The sequence below is a fragment of the Xenopus tropicalis genome, chromosome 7 (assembly GCF_000004195.4).
Source record: "Xenopus tropicalis strain Nigerian chromosome 7, UCB_Xtro_10.0, whole genome shotgun sequence".
In the NCBI taxonomy this organism is placed as follows: Eukaryota; Metazoa; Chordata; class Amphibia; order Anura; family Pipidae; genus Xenopus; species Xenopus tropicalis.
Window position 1 is genome coordinate 73,429,912 of NC_030683.2, and position 20,974 is coordinate 73,450,885.

Consider the following 20,974-nt stretch of genomic DNA (forward strand, 5'->3'; position numbering starts at 1 on the left):
TGGCTATAGACGCCAGGCAAGGACAAGGTTCAAAATCCAAATTCGGATTGTAGGGGTGTCGTTTACATTGTAGGTTATAGGTTGGGTAATCTCACTACGCAGCGCGGTAACCTCGGTGCCCTTTCTCCTCTGGCGTCAAAAAAATCGCCCTTGCTCTAATGTCTTTTGCTAATTGTAGCAGATCATTTTGGGCCTAGTGCTCATGTGTAAATGAATGTTAACGTTTAAAAGAGCTATTTGCTTGTTTATAAGTTATTTATACCTGGATCCACTGCTAGATTTGGCACCCGGTAGTAGGTGCGTAGGCACTTGTGGGATCAGCTCCAGTATACAGTACATACTGTGGCATTCCTACCTATCATATAATCACCTACCTGAAGGACAACACCAGGTGGACAGCACTGATATAACTCGGCTACCTCTAATTTCAATGTCCATTTTAAGTTTATATATTTTTATATTTATATTATTTTATACCCCTTATTCCTAATGCCATTCTGAAATTTGTGTGTACAGAAAATCCACCTGACTTTTAATGGGCTAATTAGAGGAAACATGCACAGACATTGATTGAATTCTGCTTAAAGGCTTCATGGCCTTCATTGTGTAACATTATCTTAATTAAATCTGGCTCTTAAAAAGCACCTAATATGATGGAGGAATGCACAGAATTGGCTAAATCTGGACCTTAGTATGGATATTCACATTTGAGAACAGAAGAAAATCACATCTGTGGACAAAAAAAGTTTAATTGTTGAGTTTCTAAATTGTGCAACCATAGGGGTTTGAATTTGGTTTGATTAAAGGAACAGTAACACCAAAAAATGAAAGTGTTTTAAAGTAATTAAAATATAATGTACAGTTGCCCTGCGCTGGTAAAACTGGTAAGTTTGCAACAGAAATGCTACTATAGTTTATATAAATGAGCTGCTATGTTAAAGGAACAGTAACACCAAAAAATGAAAGTGTATAAAAGTAACTAAAATATAATGTGCTGCTGCCCTGCACTGGTAAAAGTTGTGTGTTTACTTTAGAAAGTCTACTATAATTTATATAAATAAGCTGCTATGTAGCCATGGAGGCAGCCATTCAAAGGAGAAAAGGCACAGGCACATAGCAGATAACAGATAAAACACTATTGTATTCTACAGAACTTATCTTTTATCTGCTATGTAACCTGTGCCTTTTCTCCTTTTTTCCAGCTTGAATGGCTGCCCCCATGGCTACACAGCAGCATATTATATAAATTATAGTAGTGTTACTGTAGCAAACACACCAGTTTTACCAGTGCAGGGCAACAGTGCATTACATTTTTATTATTTTAAAGCTCTTTCATTTTTTGGTGTTACTGTTCCTTTAACACGGGGGCAGCCATTGAAGCTGGGAAAAAGGAGAAAAGGCACAGGCACATAGCAGATAACAGATAAGCTTTGTAGAATATAATGGGGTTTTATCTGTTATCTGCTAAGTAACCTGTGCCTTTTCTCCTGTAAATGGCTGCCCCCGTGGCTACACAGAAGCTTTATTATATGAACTATAGTAGTCTTTCTGAGACAAACACACCAGTTGTACCAGTACAGGGCAGCATTACATTATTATATAGTAATTACTTTTATACACTTTAATTTTTTGGTGTTACAGATATGTGGACAGCAGGCAATGCCCTGGTCCACATATCTCCGTTAAAGGAGAAGGAAAGTCATTTTGGCTTTTTACAGGCAATAGATTCACCACATTAGTGCCACCTAGAACAATATATTCTGCAGAAAGCATTGCCATACCTGAGTAAAGAGCTCTAGAAACTTTCTCTGTTTGCTTAAGACAGCAGCTGCCATTTTAAATAGCTTCCTGTTTGCAGTTTAGCCCTTATAGCTCAGATCACACATTCCTTAGGCAGGGGGGAGCAGGAGAGAACTGTGCAGACTCGGGCCACGGGAATTAAGGATTTTTCTGAGAGGAAGTCAGACACCCGAACAACATGTTTACAAAAAAAGAGACAAGAAATCCTGTGTCTTTTGATTTACATATACCTTTCTGATAAAGCTTACTTAGTTTTTACCTTTCCTTCTCCTTTAAAGGGGTGTTCACCTTTACGTTTACTTTTAGTATGTTACAGAATGGCCAATTATAAGCAACTTTTCAATTGGTCTTCATTTTTTGTAGTTTTTAAATTATTTGCCTTCCGCCTTTTTCCAGTTTTCAAATGGTGGTCACTAACTACTTGGCAGCCAAAAACTGTTGCTCTGTGAGGTTAAAATTGAATTGTTATAGTTACTTTTTAATACTTATCTTTATATTCCGACCCTTTCCTCTTCATATTCCAGTGTCTCATTCAAGTCACTACCTGGTTGCTAAGAAATTGAACCCTAGCAACCAGATAACTGCTGCAATTCCAAACTGTAGAGTTGCTGAATAAAAAGTGAAATAAAATAACCATAGAAAATGTAGGCCAATTGCAAGTTGTCTTAGAATATTACTCTTTACATCATACTAAAAGTTAACTTAAAGGAGACATATACAATAAATTTTCACTTTATCTTAAAAAGCAGCTAACACAGAAAAATTGAATACAATAAAGTTTATTTTCTACTTACTCTTCAAGAAGGCTGTTAAATCCCTGCTGAAACACTGCAGCCCCTCCCATCCACAGGGCTTCCTGCCAGAAGCATGTCTCTATCTTCAGCTCGGGCCGCCGGCCCTAGCTTCTTTCCCATAGACACGCTGCAGCCAATGAGAGAGGAGTGGGCGTGAGATGTGGGCGGGGACTTTGGTGATGTCATTTCCCCGCCCACGTCAGTCACGCTGGGGTCCTTCTCTCTTGTTCTGCTCCCAGCCCTCCTGAAAAGCTGTTCACTTGGCTGGCAGCGTCTGTGACTCGATCCTTGTAAGTAAGCCTCTTCACTCTCTTTATTGAAAAATAATATTTTGCCAAAAAAAACGTTTTTCATACTAAAGGAGTCTATTCTATAGACTGTACCTAATGAAAAGAAATGTGTTTGTTTTTACATGCAATTCCCTGCAACTTGTACTTTGACACCTAAACTGTTTTTTTTTTGGTATTTTCCTCTGCAACAACTCCCTGCAACTTGTACTTTGATACCTAAACTGGGTTTTTTTTGTATTTTCTCCTGCAACAACTCCCTGCAACTTGTACTTTGATACCTAAACTGGTTTTTTTTTTGTATTTTCTCCTGCAACAACTCCCTGCAACTTGTACTTTGATACCTAAACTGGGTTTTTTTGGTATTTTCTCCTGCAACAACTCCCTGCAACTTGTACTTTGATACCTAAACTGGGTTTTTTTTTGTATTTTCTCCTGCAACAACTCCCTGCAACTTGTACTTTGATACCTAAACTGGGTTTTTTTTGGTATTTTCCCCTGCAACAACTCCCTGCAACTTGTACTTTGATACCTAAACTGGGGTTTTTTTTGTATTTTCTCCTGCAACAACTCCCTGCAACTTGTATTTTGATACCTAAACTGGGTTTTTTTTGTATTTTCTCCTGCAACAACTCCCTGCAACTTGTACTTTGATACCTAAACTGGGTTTTTTTTGTATTTTCTCCTGCAACAACTCCCTGCAACTTGTACTTTGATACCTAAACTGGGTTTTTTTTTGTATTTTCTCCTGCAACAACTCCCTGCAACTTGTACTTTGATACCTAAACTGGGTTTTTTTGGTATTTTCCCCTGCAACAACTCCCTGCAACTTGTACTTTGATACCTAAACTGGGTTTTTTTGTATTTTCTCCTGCAACAACTCCCTGCAACTTGTACTTTGACACCTAAACTGGGTTTTTTTTGTATTTTCTCCTGCAACAACTCCCTGCAACTTGTACTTTGACACCTAAACTGGCCGTTTTTTGGTATTTTCTCCTGCAACAACTCCCTGCAACTTGTACTTTGATACCTAAACTGGCCGTTTTTTGGTATTTTCCCCTGCAACAACTCCCTGCAACTTGTACTTTGACACCTAAACTGGCCGTTTTTTGGTATTTTCCCCTGCAACAACTCCCTGCAACTTGTACTTTGACACCTAAACTGGCTGTTTTTTGGTATTTTCTCCTGCAACAACTCCCTGCAACTTGTACTTTGATACCTAAACTGGGTTTTTTTTTGTATTTTCTCCTGCAACAACTCCCTGCAACTTGTACTTTGACACCTAAACTGGCCGTTTTTTGGTATTTTCCCCTGCAACAACTCCCTGCAACTTGTACTTTGACACCTAAACTGGCCGTTTTTTGGTATTTTCCCCTGCAACAACTCCCTGCAACTTGTACTTTGACACCTAAACTGGCTGTTTTTTGGTATTTTCTCCTGCAACAACTCCCTGCAACTTGTACTTTGACACCTAAACTGGCTGTTTTTTGGTATTTTCCCCTGCAACAACTCCCTGCAACTTGTACTTTGACACCTAAACTGGCTGTTTTTTGGTATTTTCTCCTGCAACAACTCCCTGCAACTTGTACTTTGATACCTAAACTGGCTGTTTTTTGGTATTTTCTCCTGCAACAACTCCCTGCAACTTGTACTTTGACACCTAAACTGGCTGTTTTTTGGTATTTTCTCCTGCAACAACTCCCTGCAACTTGTACTTTGATACCTAAACTGGCTGTTTTTTGGTATTTTCTCCTGCAACAACTCCCTGCAACTTGTACTTTGATACCTAAACTGGTTTTTTTTGGTATTTTCTCCTGCAACAACTCCCTGCAACTTGTACTTTGACACCTAAACTGGGTTTTTTTTTTTGTATTTTCTCCTGCAACAACTCCCTGCAACTTGTACTTTGACACCTAAACTGGCTGTTTTTTGGTATTTTCTCCTGCAACAACTCCCTGCAACTTGTACTTTGATACCTAAACTGGCTGTTTTTTGGTATTTTCTCCTGCAACAACTCCCTGCAACTTGTACTTTGATACCTAAACTGGGTTTTTTTTGTATTTTCTCCTGCAACAACTCCCTGCAACTTGTACTTTGACACCTAAACTGGCCGTTTTTTGGTATTTTCTCCTGCAACAACTCCCTGCAACTTGTACTTTGACACCTAAACTGGCCGTTTTTTGGTATTTTCTCCTGCAACAACTCCCTGCAACTTGTACTTTGATACCTAAACTGGCAGTTTTTTGGTATTTTCTCCTGCAACAACTCCCTGCAACTTGTAAAGATCAGGCAGCAGCACAGGACAGCTATGTGCAGACTGGTAACAGATACACAGGCAGGGAGGTGGGAGGGGTTTCCCTGCTACAGCAGAGTTCAGCCTGTCAGTCAGTGCTGTGACCATTTCCTGTGGGAGAATGAAGAGACACTCCCATCTCTCATTTCAGTTTAGCTTCAGAGGAGTGAAGATCTCTCTGCAGCTCTGATATAAAAACGATTTTAGCAGGTAAAATGCATTCAAATCGTTTTTTTTCTGCAAGATTACATAGATTGAAGAAAGATGAATCATATAACTGAATATGAAGGTGATATGAAATGTCTCCTTTAAAGGGAAAGGCTTTCTTTTTTTAACATAATGGAGATTATGGGAGAATTTCTTTGCTTTGTTTGCAAACAAGTGTTTGTATCAGAAATACCTTTAACGCTGTGATTGTTACTTAATGCTCATTTACTATTACACAAGGATTTGCTTGTGCGTTCCTCTTTGTTGGATCTTTCAGTTTGTGTTCCACCTGCATTTGGCACTTTCCTGAGCACAGTGATTACTGTGTGGTGTAAAGCATAAAAAGTCCAGTGCAGTGGAACTCACTAGCAAATGCATGTCTGTAAGAGCCCCCTAGAAACCCACAGTCCACAGCCTAGTAATGTAAGTGTGAAATACATTTAATGGGGAAAATATACCCTCATTTTTGACATGGGCTTTAGTGTCATGTAGGTCAGTAATAATGGCTTAAAGAGATACTGACACCAGAAATGAAACTTTTTTTTTTATTTATCATAACATTGTCTTTGCATGCTATTTAAAATGTTGCCTTTATCCCTTTTAACTGCCAGATGATTAGGTCAAAGCAGAACTTTTATTTCCATACCGTTTTTGAACATTTTGCACTCTTTCACTTTAGGAGCCTTTCCTAGAGGGTACTTTTAGTTTAACTGGGAAAATAATGAATTTTTTTTTTTTTTTTTTTTTTGGGGACAACCTAAGCTTTCAAAATATGCTAGAATTTTTGTTTACTTCTACTTCTGTAACAAGATATAGGCTTCTAAATGTCTAAAAAATGAAGAGAAAATTTCCATAACATAAACACATATATCGGAAAAAAATTATTTTATGCACGAAAATACAACTGATTTGGAAAGTTCAATGTCTCTTGAATGCGCCAGTACCAAATATGTATAGTTTTATGGAGATTTCTCACTTGTCAAAAAGTGCCAGCAGTACACTACTAACTTTCCAAAGCACTGCTCCAGAAAACTCCATTCTTTAGATTTCAAGGCCAAATATTCAATTTAGAGTAGGTTTAACTGTCTTTCTATTATGAAATTACCAAGTTGCAGTGCTTTCCTAAATGTACCAGTTTTTATAAAAATTTGTGAAAATCATTTCCACTCTTATCTCCCACATATCATTAGGTAGCCAGATAAGCCATCCTAAATATGAATGCCTGGGGTCCACTTAACAGTTTGATGCCCGATGTGCATAGGTTTACCTAATATGTGGCATGTAGGGACCCCAAGGTGAAGATATCTCATACAATCTATCATATCTGTCATTTCAGCTATTGTAAAATCAACACACTTACTGCATTTTATGTGGGTAAAGCTATAAAAAAGTACATTCACCCCAGAAAACCATATATTTTTAGAAAGAAAACATTCCCCCAAATCTAAAATTGGTAATCACATCTTTCTACTTCAAAATACCAAGTTGCAAAGCTTTCCTAAAATTGGCAATTTTGACGAAATCACCTCAAAACTTGCACCATCTTTTCTCACAGGTCATTAGGTAACCATATAAAACACCCTAAATATAATCACCAGAGGTCTACTGAACAGTTTGATGTCCAATATACATAGCTTTATCAAAGTAAATGGCACTTACAGACCCCAAAATATACCTTTTGAACACTATTTTCATGGCTTACATTTACCTAATTCATAAACACACGGCAGTTTTGTGTGTGGTGAAAGAGGCAAAAATATAGGGTGAATACCATATTTTTTTGGAAAGTACACATTCAGACAAATCAAACATGGGCAAAGACACCTTTCTACACCAAAGTACCGAACTGCAAAGCTTTCCTAAAGTTAGCGTTTTTTTTGTCATTTCTGAAAGTCACCTAAAATTTGCTGTTTTTATCTCACAATTTTTGATATACAATGGAAAATCTCCCCAAATATGAATGCCGGAGATCTACAGAACAGTTTAATGCCTAATATGCATAGATATACCAAAATATGTGCTTATGTACAGGCCCCAAATAAAAGTAGTGCATATGAATTTTTTCACCTGCCAACTCGGCTTCTGCAAACAAAGCCCCCGACTGTATATTATGTGCCGTAAGACAGAGGTCCCCAACCTTTTTTGTGCCATGGACCGGTTACTAACAGGAAAATTTTTCCACGGACCGGACCTAATGGGGGGGGGGGGGGGGGGGGCTGTAGTGCGGATGTGTGTACGGCGCGTTCAATCGCGTCTCTGTGTGGCGCATTCGTTTTATGTTTTCACTTGCACGGCGCGTGCCCCGTGTGCCACAGCCCTTAAAGGGGAACTATCATGAAAATCAGATTCTCTAAATAGATGGATATGATGAAAATAATATTCTAAAGTGTATTTGTTTAACAAAAATGCTTTATTTTCCCAATAAGATGATTAACATTGCATACAGTAAGGATCTTGTCTCAGAGAGCCAGTTCAAGTCATAGATGAATGGGAGTGGCAACACTTGCTGTGATGTCACAAAACCAGTAGCAATGTCCCTCCCTCCTCTATGCTGAAGGCAAAGTATGCTTCCAACAGCTGCATGCACTGAAACCTCCTAACTAAAGGTGGCCATACACAGCAGATTTAAGCTGCTGATTCGGGTCCTTCAGACCGATTTGGCAGCTTATCTGCCTATGTACAGCACCCCTGATGGACCTATCCGAGCAATATCTGGCCTAAAATTGGTGTAGAGTAGGCTTGATTTTCCTGATGGATCGTGGACCACATTGGCTTGTTGATGCGGTCCGACAACCTGTATACCTGTTTTTAATTTTATCATTTGGCCCTAGGGCCAAGCAATCAAATTACCCCAATATTGCCACCTTAGGTGGGCATATTGGGAGAAGAATGGAAAAATATCTGCTTGTTTGGCGAGCTTGAAATGGTACGCTATATAAATGCTGAAAAACTGCACTCAACAGCGCTCACGGTTTGTTGCCTTTGAGAAGGGGCAACAGGTAGTGACCAAACACCTAGGCTAAATTGACTAGCAATAAAACCTTTTCTTTGTCCTGTTGGATGCTAAGTGCATCAATTTGCCTGGCTACATGTGAAACTAAATTTACAGAAGCGCAGCACAGTGTGTAATTATTACAGGTATGGGATCTGTTATCTGGAAACCCATTATCCAGAAAGCTCTGAATTATGGGAAGGTCATCTCCCATAGATTCCAGCTAATAATTCTAATTTTTTATAACAATTTCCTCTGTATTGGAGGCAAAACAATCCTATTGGGTTTATTTAATGTTCAAATTATTTTTAGTAGATTTAAGGTATGGAGATCCAAGTTATGGAAAACCCCAGCTCCCAGCATTCTGGATAACAGGTCCTATTCCTGTATAGATTGAACCCTTTTAGTCATTCTTCACTTCTGGAGGCAGGACAGAAGAATAAGCTCTTAACTCCTCCTTCCCCGGTATATGGGCTGGCTCCTCCTCAACTGCCCAGTTCCTTTTGTCCTACCGGAGGTGAAGGACAGTTCCTTTCATTGCATCTTTATTTTTTTATTTTATTAACTTTGGAAGTATGTTGTCTGCTTCCTAGGTCTGGGCTCACTCTCCCTCCTTGCTTGCTTGGATCGCCGCAAGTGGAGAAGTGCAATTACCTACACTGTAGGCTCTAGCCCAGTGCAGCTAACCAGCTAACACAGTTACCAGCAATCAGCCAGCCTCTACCTCCCCTTTCTAGCAGGAGATGAGGCCCCTGTCTGTGTGCCACCCTTGAGGATTGCTACCAGATATCTTGCAGCAGAAGTGTGCCCATGCCATACAGGCATCTGGCTGCTCCTCAGACCCCCCCCTCTACAGGGGGAGCGAGTAGCCGGTACGGGGCGCAATAGGCCTCTTACTGTGAACTCCTAGTTCTATCTGCGCACCTTTTGGGAGCATTATTCTCTACCCTTGCACTCACCCACTGCTCTCTAAGGGGGAGCGCTGTCCTCCACCCGCTGCTACGAGCGCATCGCTCACTTCCGCACTCGCGCCTTCAGTCGCGTCCCGCATGATGTCATCGGCAGCGCTCGGTCCCATCAGCCATCTTGTGCTCCACAACAGCGCCACGAGGAGGAAGAGCACGCCTATTTATACTGTAGCACCTCTGCCTGCCTAACAGTAATCGCTTCCCATATCTTACTCTGCTTGTCTGCCCACTGAGACCTGCACAGCTGAGCGCCATATTCTCACCCTGGCATAGAGAAACAATACTCTGCAGGGGATATTCAGCACAAGGTATGGGCCATTCTACTGCCCCATCTACTAGAACTACAGTGCCATCTACTAAAGAACTTGTGTAGTGCCATCTCAATGCCATCTACTATAGGACTACAGTGCCATCTACTTTAGAACATCTGTATAGTGCCATCCACTATAGAACTACAGTGCCAGCTACTATACATTGCAATCTACTATACAGTGACATCTGTTATAAACTACTGTGCATTACACTGCTCAGACATGTCGGACTCCCAGCCCCTACAGCAGTTAGTGGAGGATCTGCAGTCCACCGTGCCAGCCAGTGCTAGAAGGCCCAGAAAGGCTGACAAGCAGCCCAAGTGCAAAAAATGCAAGCACAGCCTCAGAAAGCTGGAAGTAGATATTTGTTTGGATTGCAGACCAAATTCACAGGCGAATCGCTCTTCGGCCCGGACCTCAAGCAGATAATCGCGGTTGTCATGGGCGGCAAGAGTACCTTCCTGCCACAGGGGAAGAAGCCAAGATTAGACCAGACAGGGAGACAGTTCTCCAGACGACCATGGTCTTCCCAGAACAGGCCCTTTCGTTCTCGCCAGTTCTCCTTTCACACCAGTGCCCCTGATTCGGGCCAGAAGTCCAGCAGACCACCATGGCGACAACAGGCCAGAGGTGCCAAGAAATCAACTGGCGCCAAACAGAACTCTGCATGACCAGCCAGCGGTTGGAGGAAGACTTCTGCAATTTTGCCATGTCTGGGGCACCCACATCTCAGACCCCTGGGTACTCAATATCGTTCAACGTGGCTACAGAATTCCATTCTCCACTCACTCCCAGGACAAGATTTGTGCCCTCCCCCGTACCTCGGGACCCCCGCAGAGCCCAGTCTCTCAAGCTTGCGGGCAAAGGTCATTTCACCAGTACCCACCTCGCAGAGATTCAGAGGGTACTACTCCAAGCTCTTCTTAGTCAAAAAGAAGGATGGAACCTTATGACCCATTCTGAACCTAAAATCCCTGGACCCACTGGTTCACAAGCAGAAATTCAGAATTGAATCTCTGAGGACGGTGATCGCGGCCATGAAACCAGAGATCTTCCTAACATCTGTGGACATCCAGGACGCATATCTCCACATCCCTATCCACTCTGCCTCCCAAACGTTCCTTAGATTCGCCACAGGGCAACAGCATTATCAATTCACAGCCCTCCCCTTTGGCCTATGTCCCCGAGAGTATTCACCAAAATCCTTGCCCCGGTCGTGGCCTACCTCAGGACTCTGCAAGTCCGGATAATCCCTTACCTCGATGACCTCCTCATATTGGCACCCTCCGCCAGACAGGCCATCCGAGACAGACACCTGCTTGAGAGTCCTTGCCCAACACTGCTGGCTTAAGAGCAGCCCCACCCCCTCCCAGGTTATACAATTCCTGGGCCTGACCTTCGACTCACAAACCCAAATGGTCTTCCTTCCAGAAAAGAAGGTGCGAAGACTGATCAACACCCACCACTTCTTACAACTGAGATCCACCTCAGCCGAGGACTGCCTCAGGCTTCTGGGTCTCATGGTAGCCGCTCTGGAAGCGGTACCCTACGCAAGGTTCCACTTGCGACCGCTTCAGAACAACTTCCTCTGACTTTGGAACGGGGATCATCAGCTACTATCCAAGCCCATCTCGATATCACAAGGGACAAAAGAGGGCTGCAGTTGGTCCTACCCCAGCTGGCAGGTAGTAACCACAGACGCCAGCCTGTATGGCTGGGGAGCGACCCTCAGAGAACACACAGTACAGGGCCGTTGGTCTCCGGAGGAGTTGAGATTACCAATAAACATTCTCGAAATCCGAGCCATCACTCTAGCCCTCCAGCCTTGGACCCAACTCCTCCAATCCCAACCGGTACGGATCCAATCCGACAATGCGACGGCGGTCGCATACGTAAAACAATCAAGGGGGAACCAGAAGCAGCAGAGTGATGGCAGAGGTGTCGCGGATAATTGCTTTGGCGGAACAGCATGTACCTGCAATCTCGGCAGTATATATCCCGGGCGTGCAGAACTGGGAGGCCGACTACCTCAGCCGCCAGTCCATCGACCCACCCGAATGGTCCCTCCACCCGACCATATTCGATCAGCTCGTAACGAGGTGGGGCACCCCAGACATCGACATGCTGGCATCCAGACACAATTACAAGGTGCCAGTCTACTGTGCCAGGTCCAGGGATCCTGGAGCCGCCTTCACAGATGCCCTGGTAATTCCTTGAAATTTTCACAAAGTTTACGCCTTTCCATCATAGTCAATCCTTCCACGGGTGATCCGGAAGATCAAGTACGAAGGGACGACCACTATCCTCATTGCTCCGGATTGGCCAAACAGTGTCTGGTACACGGACCTCCTAGATATGTCAATCGCCAGACCATGGCGACTACCAGTACGACCAGACCTTCTCACCCAGGGTCCGGCCAGACACCCAAACTTAGAGATGCTCCATTTAATGGCCTGGGTCTTGAAACCAGGCTGTGGGAAGAGAGAGGATTCTCCCAGGAAGCTATAGGACTACGTGTAAAGGCCAGGAAACTCTCCACAGCAAGATCCTATTACAAAATTTGGAAGGTATTTATCGATTGGTGCAAATCTAGAGATTTCGATTGGACAAGGGTGGCGTTCCCAGATATAGTAGACTTCCTAGCTGCGGGATTTTCCCAAGGCCTCAGACTTAAAACACTGAAAAGTCACTCCTCTGTGCTTGCCACTCTTCACCAGGTGAAAAGGCCAGAGGACTCCGACAGTTCTTCCAGGGTGTTCTCAGAGTCAGGCCCCCTTATAGGAATCCCGCACCACCATGGGACCTCGCCTTGGTCCTCTCAGCTCTCCAGAATCCGCCTTTCGAGCCACTCCATACATGCACCCTCAAGTGGCTATCCCTCAAGGTGACGTTCCTCAGCCAAAAGAGTATCTGAAATTGCATCATTTTCCTCTAAGTGCCCATGGCTTACTATGCACCAGGATAAGGTGGTCCTACGAACCTCACCTGGATTTCTACCAAAGGTCGTTTCAGACTTCCACATTAACCAGGAGGTTACTCTCCCCTCCTTTTGCCCAAAGCCAGCAAATGATAAAGAAAAATCTCTTCACACCTTGAACATTGTGCGAGCCATTAGAATCTATCTCAAAAGGTCCGCCAGCTTCAGGCGTTCTGATTTTCTTCTGGTTTCCTTTTCCGCTGCTAGGAAGGGACTGCCTGTATCCAAAAGGACTATAGCCAGATGGCTTGTCTCCACAATCAATGAAGCCTGTGACCAGAAGCACCAGCAGAGGCCCTTTTCCGTATGAGCACACTCCACACGAGCCCAGAGCACTTCCTGGGCCCTCCATAACCTAGCCTTTCCTGAGCAAATTTGCAGAGCCGCTACCTGGTTTACAATTTACATGTTTTTGCTTCTGCACCCGCAGTTTTTGGTCGGAAGGTTTTACAAGTAGCTGTCTCATAGTGCCAGACGGCCACTATGGGTGACTCCTGATCTCACCCTACAAAGGGACAGCTTTTGGACGTCCCCTAACATCTGCACTGACAGGAGGGCTGACTAGAGAAAAGGGGATTTTAGACTTACCGGAAAATCCCTTTCTAGTAGCCCCGAACTGTCAGTGCATTAAGTCCCACCCAGGCTGTTTTTAGTATCGGGTTGGGTTTCACTCTTTCTCGCTATCCTTTCCAACTTTGTCTCTTACTTCTCCTTCTATCCTGTCTCCACCTATCTGAGCTTTACAACAAACTGGGCAGTTGAGAAGGAGCCAGCCCATATACTGGGTAAGGAGGAGTTAAGAGCTTATTCTTCTGTCCTGCCTCCAGAGGTGAAGGATGACTAAAACTGTAACGTCTGCACTGACAGTTCGGGCCTACTAGAAAGGGATTTTCTGGTAAGTTTAAAATCCCCTTTTAGAGTATCTTCATTCTTGTGAATTGTATTTTAATGACTAAATACTCTTATTTTTGTTGGTGTTACACCGGCAGGTATTGGCATCGTAATAAATCAACTGGAAATGCTATTGAAATAGTTTTTAGCATTCTTGATGAGGTGTTACACTGGTAACTTTTAGGTAATTTTTTTTTTCTTTCAGGTTTTTGGAAATGGCATCCTTAATGGAAAAACTAGTAAGTGTTTCTTTTGATATACATTCTTCAAAATTCTCCTGATTAAAAATAGGATAGGACACGGTCTAATTTATTCACTGGGCAAATTTGCACACGGGTAGTAACCAGTAGTAATAATTTTTTCCTCCAGCTGCAGGAAGAACAGTGAAAAAAATCTGAAGGTGTACAGCCCAGGTGCAGATTTGCTTAATGTTTACAAATGATTTGATTCATTGTAAATTTGAAGCCAGGAGTTAAACTTTATTATATCTACTTTAGTGATGTTAACATGGTAGGCTTACCAGATGAGGTGATGCATTACAGCGCAGTCTGATGTCATAACTGACAGATTCAGTGCCTGAAATTAAGTTTAGTGGAGATTGGAACAGGCACTGTTCCAATGTAAAATGTGCATATGAGTTTTTGTGCTGAAAATTTACTATACCAGGGTGACAGGTAGTTCTGCTTTTGTAAGACCATGAAGTATGATGGTTACCTAAGATAGAACACATGGGGGGGAATTCACAAAGTGGTGATATTGAGACAAAATAAAGTGGAGAGAGATTTGTCAGATTTTCCACCTTCTTTACAAACTTCTATCTCTTTTTGGGAATTTGTCTATTAAACCCAGTTTTCACATTGTCTATTAGATGTCATTTTGCTGACAATTTATGAATTTGTGTTTAGCTCTTAGTAAATCTATCTGTGCAATCAAACTCAGACCAACATCTACATGAAGCCTGTAATAATGATTTTGCTTTAAGGATTTTGCATGTCATTTGCTGTCATTTCACTTCATTTCCTGAAGAAGAATTTTAGTTTACTTAGAAAACTAGGACAAGCTGGGCTTTGTATTTGTTTCTAAATTTTTGTATAGTTCCACTTCTGTTACAAGTTTGAAGGTTCTAAATACCTTCTTCATGGGAAGAAGTGAATTAAAGTGGACCTGTCAGCTGTATAATAAAAGTCCTTTTCAAATTAAACATGTAACCCAAAGTCATTTTTATATTAACACATTTAAACCCATTATAAATGCATTTAAAAATCCCAGCTGTCAATTATATACTGCCTGCCCCGCCTCTATGCCTTAGGCATAGAGGCGGGGCAGACAATTACTTAAACTTTCCATTCAGTACTCACATTTTCCCTACCTTCTCACCATCTAATTGAGTAGCCAGTGCATGGGCCTGGGCATCAGGTCCCCCATTCTGGCACATACACAAGATTTTGGGGTGATACAAAGCTTGCCTTACTAACAGTGCCCACAAAATGGCAGCTGCCTGCTTGCTGTGATTGTATATTCCCAAGACTGAAGGAAACAAGATTTATATATTATGTGAAGTCAATTTTGCTTAACAAACACAATAGAAAAGAAATTGGAAGTATTTCTTAGAGTGACAGGTCCCCTTTAAGGGCCCACCCCCTGCACTACTGTGCCACCGCACTGTTCTCTACCCCCCCAACTATTTACTTGTCAACAGTAATTCGGCTCACCCAACGCCATGCCTGATGAGTAGGGGCCCAGCAAGACCACGGCCCACCAGGCTTTCTCCCAGTGCCCTGTTGGGCCAGTCCAACCTTGAATTCACAGTACCCCAATATCCCAGTTTTGGGTGCCAGTGTGCATGTGCTGCTTGCTGATCACCAAGATGGCTGATGGAAAGAGAAGTGACACACCTAAAGGAGGTTGCCAGTGCTGTCATGCAGCTCTAGAGTTCTGCTATGGGGGCACAAATAATTAAGGAAATTAATCTTTATTTAATGGAAAAGTTAAGCCTGCCAGGCAAATTCTCAGTTTTAGCAATTGAAAAAAGTCCAACGTTTCGAGGACATTAAACTAAAACTAGCATAATAAATATAATGATCCCACCAGTGGTTCCCATAGCAGAGGTGTGGCTGTGTTTTTGTCTGTCTGAACAAAAACAGAAGAGCTTAGAATTGATCTGACAGAGTTACACTGAGCTTTACTCCATTTTGAAAATTTTGGGAAATGTGTCAGGAAAAATAGCATTAATGACATTTAAAGGGGCTATCTCCACTTTTGTGGATTCCCTCTAAGGTGGTGTAATTAAATAAATATACAAAGTGGTAAGTGGGAATTATTAGGATGATCTGCTAAACTGCTGTAATCTGCTGTCAACCTGCCTGAGATCTACTGGTATATCGCTGTCTTTTGGGCACTCCTATTATAAGCACTGTTTCTAATCAATTAAAAATAGTACTAATGTGCAAAAGTGGCATATTCCTGGTTGATTTTCAGCTGGCCCTAGGTATACTGCATTTCATTTTTCCTGCAGGCTTAACATTTTTATCAAACTGCACTCTGCTATGGAAGTGCACCACTTGGAAAGGCCAAACTTTAACAAAAAAAAGCCAGCCTTTTCATTCTACTGCACATAAGCCGGTCCCAGGATTCCGAAGAAAGACTAAAGAAGGTATAGGATCTTCATTCGTAGCTACTCTGTGCTGGTGCACCAGCTGGGGGTAAAAGGTTAGCAATTACAATCACTGTGGGGGGTGGTACCTAACATCATTCATTATTTCACCCCCCAGGGATTTTACCTTTCTTTCTACTTTAACAGATTAAAAAAAAAAACAGACTTTAGGCAGTTTTTTGACAGGCTAGTAGTAATTTCTAGTAGTCCCATCAATATCAAGTTTATTATATTGCAATTTAACAATTTTATGTGCACTTTCTATGGAATATACATTTCTAAACCTTTTAAACTAAATTTCCTTTCTATCTGTAGGTAGCTACAGTGATGATGAAGAAAGTGATATCGGTATGATTTCTTTGTCCATATTGCTCTTGGGATGCTTGCTTTTCTGCATTGTCAATTGCTTACCATTTATTTTTTGTGCAATACTTTTTTAGTGGCGTACTGTACACTTTTCTTTGTCTGCATTTTGTAGGCAGGCGTAGTAAATCGAATCCGCCTTATCCACAGCTCTGTGTAGCTGCTCGGAGAGGCACAACGCTGACCTGAGTTCAGCTAAACATAGAGGAAATCTGCCCAAAAAGGCATGCTTTCACGTTTTCGGGCCATGGAGCTATTGATGAGGTGTACCATCTACTTCTCTCCACCTGCATTATGTAGGTAGACGGAAAGAAGCATATCCACTATATGTAACTGAGGCTTTAGGAGCATATTAACACTGGAGACAAGATCACTGGTTGCTATAGGCAACATCACCTGTGATGTTGTTTTCCCCCCAATGTTAATAAATACACCCCTTTGTGTAGTGAAATTGTAAAGCTGGCCATACACGCACCGATAATATCGTTTCGTACGATATTCGGTGCGTGTATGGCAAGTTGGCGAGTCGACCGATATCGCAGGAGGCTGCTGATATCGGTCGATTCGCCGATCGGGCGGGTTAAAAGATTTTGTTTGTGCGCCATAGAAGGTGCCTGAGCAAAATCTGCCTTCAAGGCTGAATCGGCAGAAGGAGGTAGAAATCCTATTGTTTCTACCTCCTTATCTGCCGTTTCAGCCCTGAACGTTAGTGGCCGATTGAACGATCTTTCGTGCGACCGATGGAAGTTCAAACATCAACACTGCAACATAGTAGTCCATTTTGGTAAAGTTTAAATATGCTTGTAAGCAGCATCGGTTTAAGTAGGGTTGTTATTATCTGTGCTACTACAGGAGAAATTTTTGAAAGATTTGCCCTAACAGTTGGCAGTTTAACCAAATGTCTTAAGAAATCCTAAAGGGCCAACTGTTAACCCTTTTAGTGCCACAGGATGTAGAATCTACGTCCTGGGTATCAAAGTACCTAAGTGCCACAGAACGTAGATTCTACGTCCTGCTGCACTTTCGGGTTTGGGAGCGGAGGAACGGCTTTTCAAGCCATTCCTTCGCTCCCCGCTCGTTCCCCAGCCTCCAGACAGCATTCTAGAGGTGGGTCGCGATCGCCCAGGGGCCCCATAGGACATACCTGGAATCCATGTGGCTTTCACGGGCAGTTCCTCTCCCTTCTGCAGCTTCCCCCTCTGGCCCCCCTGCTTCCTGCCCGGCCTCCTCACATGAGCTGCTGCTGCTGTGCCAGATCGTGTATGTTCTGCAGATCCTGATCTTCTAGACCCGAAGTAAGTGGCAAATACACACACACAACAATCTCACACTTATTTCACTAATACACACTTATACACTTATACTCACACTTACACACACACATGCTTTTTTAGGAGGGGTTATATGTATATATATGTATATATATATATATATATATATATGTATATGTATATATATATATATATGTGTATATATATATATATATATATATATATATATATATATATATATATATATATATATATATATATATATATGCCTTGAGAAAGGTCCCGATGGGGACCGAAACGTAACGTTGGCTGTTCATGCGTTTTTAATACACAATTGATTGTTTTTGGAACATAACTCGGTGTTGCTGGTCTTTTTTGGAGATATATATATATATATATATGTTGCAAGAAGACAGGCACTCACGTATAAGTAGGTCCAAGGGAGCCTGGGTGCAGTCCCAAACGTTAGATGTTGATTTGAATAAAACTTCTATATTTTCTTAAGACCTGTGAGTGCGGACTCTCTCTACAGCTTCTCTCTCTCTCTCTCTCTCTCTATATCTATATATATCTATATATATCTATCATATATATATATATATATATATATATATATATATATATCTATATATATATATCTATATATATATATATATATATATATATATATATATATATTATAGCACTCACACATGCACACAAAACACATTTTACCTAATGTACATACACACTTATGTAATTTTGTAATTTTTTTTTTTTTTATCGCATCGTTTTTATTCTTGCCTGAAAAAAGTTTTATTGCCATTGCGGATAGTGTATTCGCTAACCGCACTGCGCAATACCTTTTGTGTATTTTGGTGTTTCTACTACATTTTCTGTGCTTTTGGTGCATTTTTGGGTATTTTATTGCTTTTTTAGCCATTTTACTGCATTTTCAGTTATGTATAGTTGTTGTTCGCTTGACTTTGTCTGTAAAACTTATTTCATATTTAGAAAGTTTTATGTTGATACGTTACAAAATGTGGGGGTACATAATGAGGTAAAATGCAAGCTTTGTGACGATTTTCAGAAATGTCATAAAACCCGTTCTGTTTAGCATAGCTTTGTAGTTTGGTAGTTTGCAGTAGAAAGTTGTATTTACCCATTTTTGTTTTGTCAGAATGTTTACTTTCGGAAAATGTATGGTTTTCTAGGGTCTCGGTACTGTTAGGGGGTCTTATACCACATAGTACACATACCGGGTGCAAAAATTGCATGAGCCGGAGTGTCTTATGTGAAAATTCATATGCAATATTTTTATTTGGGTGCCCCTGTAGTTTGGTAAATCTATGCATATAGGGCATCAAACTGTTCAGTAAACCCCTGGTGTTCACATTTAGAATGTTTTATGTTGATATGTTACAAAATGTGGGGGGTACATAATGTGGTAAAAAGCAAGCTTTGTGACAATTTTCAGAAATGTCAAAAAAACGTTCTGTTCAGCATAGCTTTGTAGTTTGGTAGTTTGCAGTAGAAAGATGTATTTACCCATTTTTGTTTTGTCAGAATGTGTACTTTCGGAAAATGTATAGTTTTACATAGTAACATAGTAACATAGTAGGTTGGGTTGAAAAAAGACATACGTCCATCAAGTTCAACCATAATGCCTATACCTAACCTGCCTAACTACAAGTTGATCCAGAGGAAGGCAAAAAACCCCATCTGAAACCTCTCTAATTTGCCTCAGAGGGGAAAAAATTCCTTCCTGACTCCAAGATGGCAATCGGACCAGTCCCTGGATCAACTTGTACTAAGAGCTATCTCCCATAACCCTGTATTCCCTCACTTGCTAAGAATCCATCCAGCCCCTTCTTAAAGCTATATAATGTATCAGCCAGTACGACTGATTCGGGGAGGGAATTCCACAACTTCACAGCTCTCACTGTAAAAAATCCTTTCCGAATATTTAAATGGAACCTCCCTTCTTCTAAACGGAGTGGGTGCCCTCATGTCCGTTGGAAGGACCTACTGGTAAATAAAACATTAGAGAGGTTATTATATGATCCCCTTATATATTTATACATAGTTATCATGTCACCTCTTAAGCGCCTCTTCTCCAGTGTAAACAGACCCAACTTGGCCAGTCTTTCCCCATAACTGAGACTTCCCATACCCTTTACCAGCTTAGTTGCCCTTCTCTGGACCCTCTCTAACTCAATAATGTCCCGTTTGAGCACTGGAGACCAAAACTGAACAGCATATTCTAGATGGGGCCTTACCAGTGCTCTGTAAAGGGGAAGAATAACCCCCTCCTCCCGTGAATCTATACCCCTTTTAATACAGCTCAAAACCTTGTTTGCCCTTGCAGCTGCTGCCTGGCATTGCTTGCTACAGCCAAGTTTATTATCTACAAGGACTCCAAGATCCTTCTCCATTATGGATTTGCCTAGTGCAGTCCCATTAAGGTTATACGGGGCTTGCATATTTTTACATCCCAGGTGCATGACCTTACATTTATCCACATTAAATCTCATCTGCCACTTAGCTGCCCAGATTGCCAGTTGGTCAAGATCCTGCTGCAGGGATGTCACATCCTGGATAGAATTGACTGGTCTGCAGAGTTTTGTGTCATCTGCAAACACTGATACATTACTCATAATACCCTCCCCTAAGTCATTTATGAACAAATTAAACAAAAGTGGACCCAGTACAGAACCCTGAGGGACCCCACTGAGAACCTTATTCCAAGTAGAGAATGTCCATTAACAACCACCCTCTGTACCCGATCCTGTAGCCAGTTTTCTATCCATGTGCAAACGACTTCACTAAGACCAATAGACCTTAGCTTAGAAAGCAGTCGTTTGTGGGGAACGGTATCAAATGCTTTGGCAAAATCCAAATAGATTATATCTACTGCATCCCCACTGTCCAGCTTCTTACTTACCTCATCATAAAAAGCAATTAAATTGGTCTGACATGACCTGTCCTTCATAAAGCCATGCTGATTACTGCTCATAATGGCATTCTCCACTACATAATTTTGTATGTGATCCCTTAACAAGCCTTCAAATAACTTGCCCACCACGGATGTCAAACTTACAGGCCTATAATTGCCAGGCTGAGATCTTACTCCCTTTTTAAATAAGGGAGTGACATTCACCTTCTTCCAATCCCTAGGTACCATACCT

General features: G+C 41.8%; 1 protein-coding gene across 1 annotated transcript in view; it reads left to right on the top strand.

Moving 5' to 3' along the window:
* Positions 1 to 20,974, top strand: part of ddx25 (DEAD-box helicase 25) — a 49,646-nt gene that overhangs the window by 272 nt on the left and 28,400 nt on the right. Inside the window, 2 exon segments of the mRNA NM_001016345.2 lie at positions 13,726 to 13,759; positions 16,489 to 16,521. Of these exon segments, the coding sequence (NP_001016345.1) occupies positions 13,726 to 13,759; positions 16,489 to 16,521 (67 nt within the window).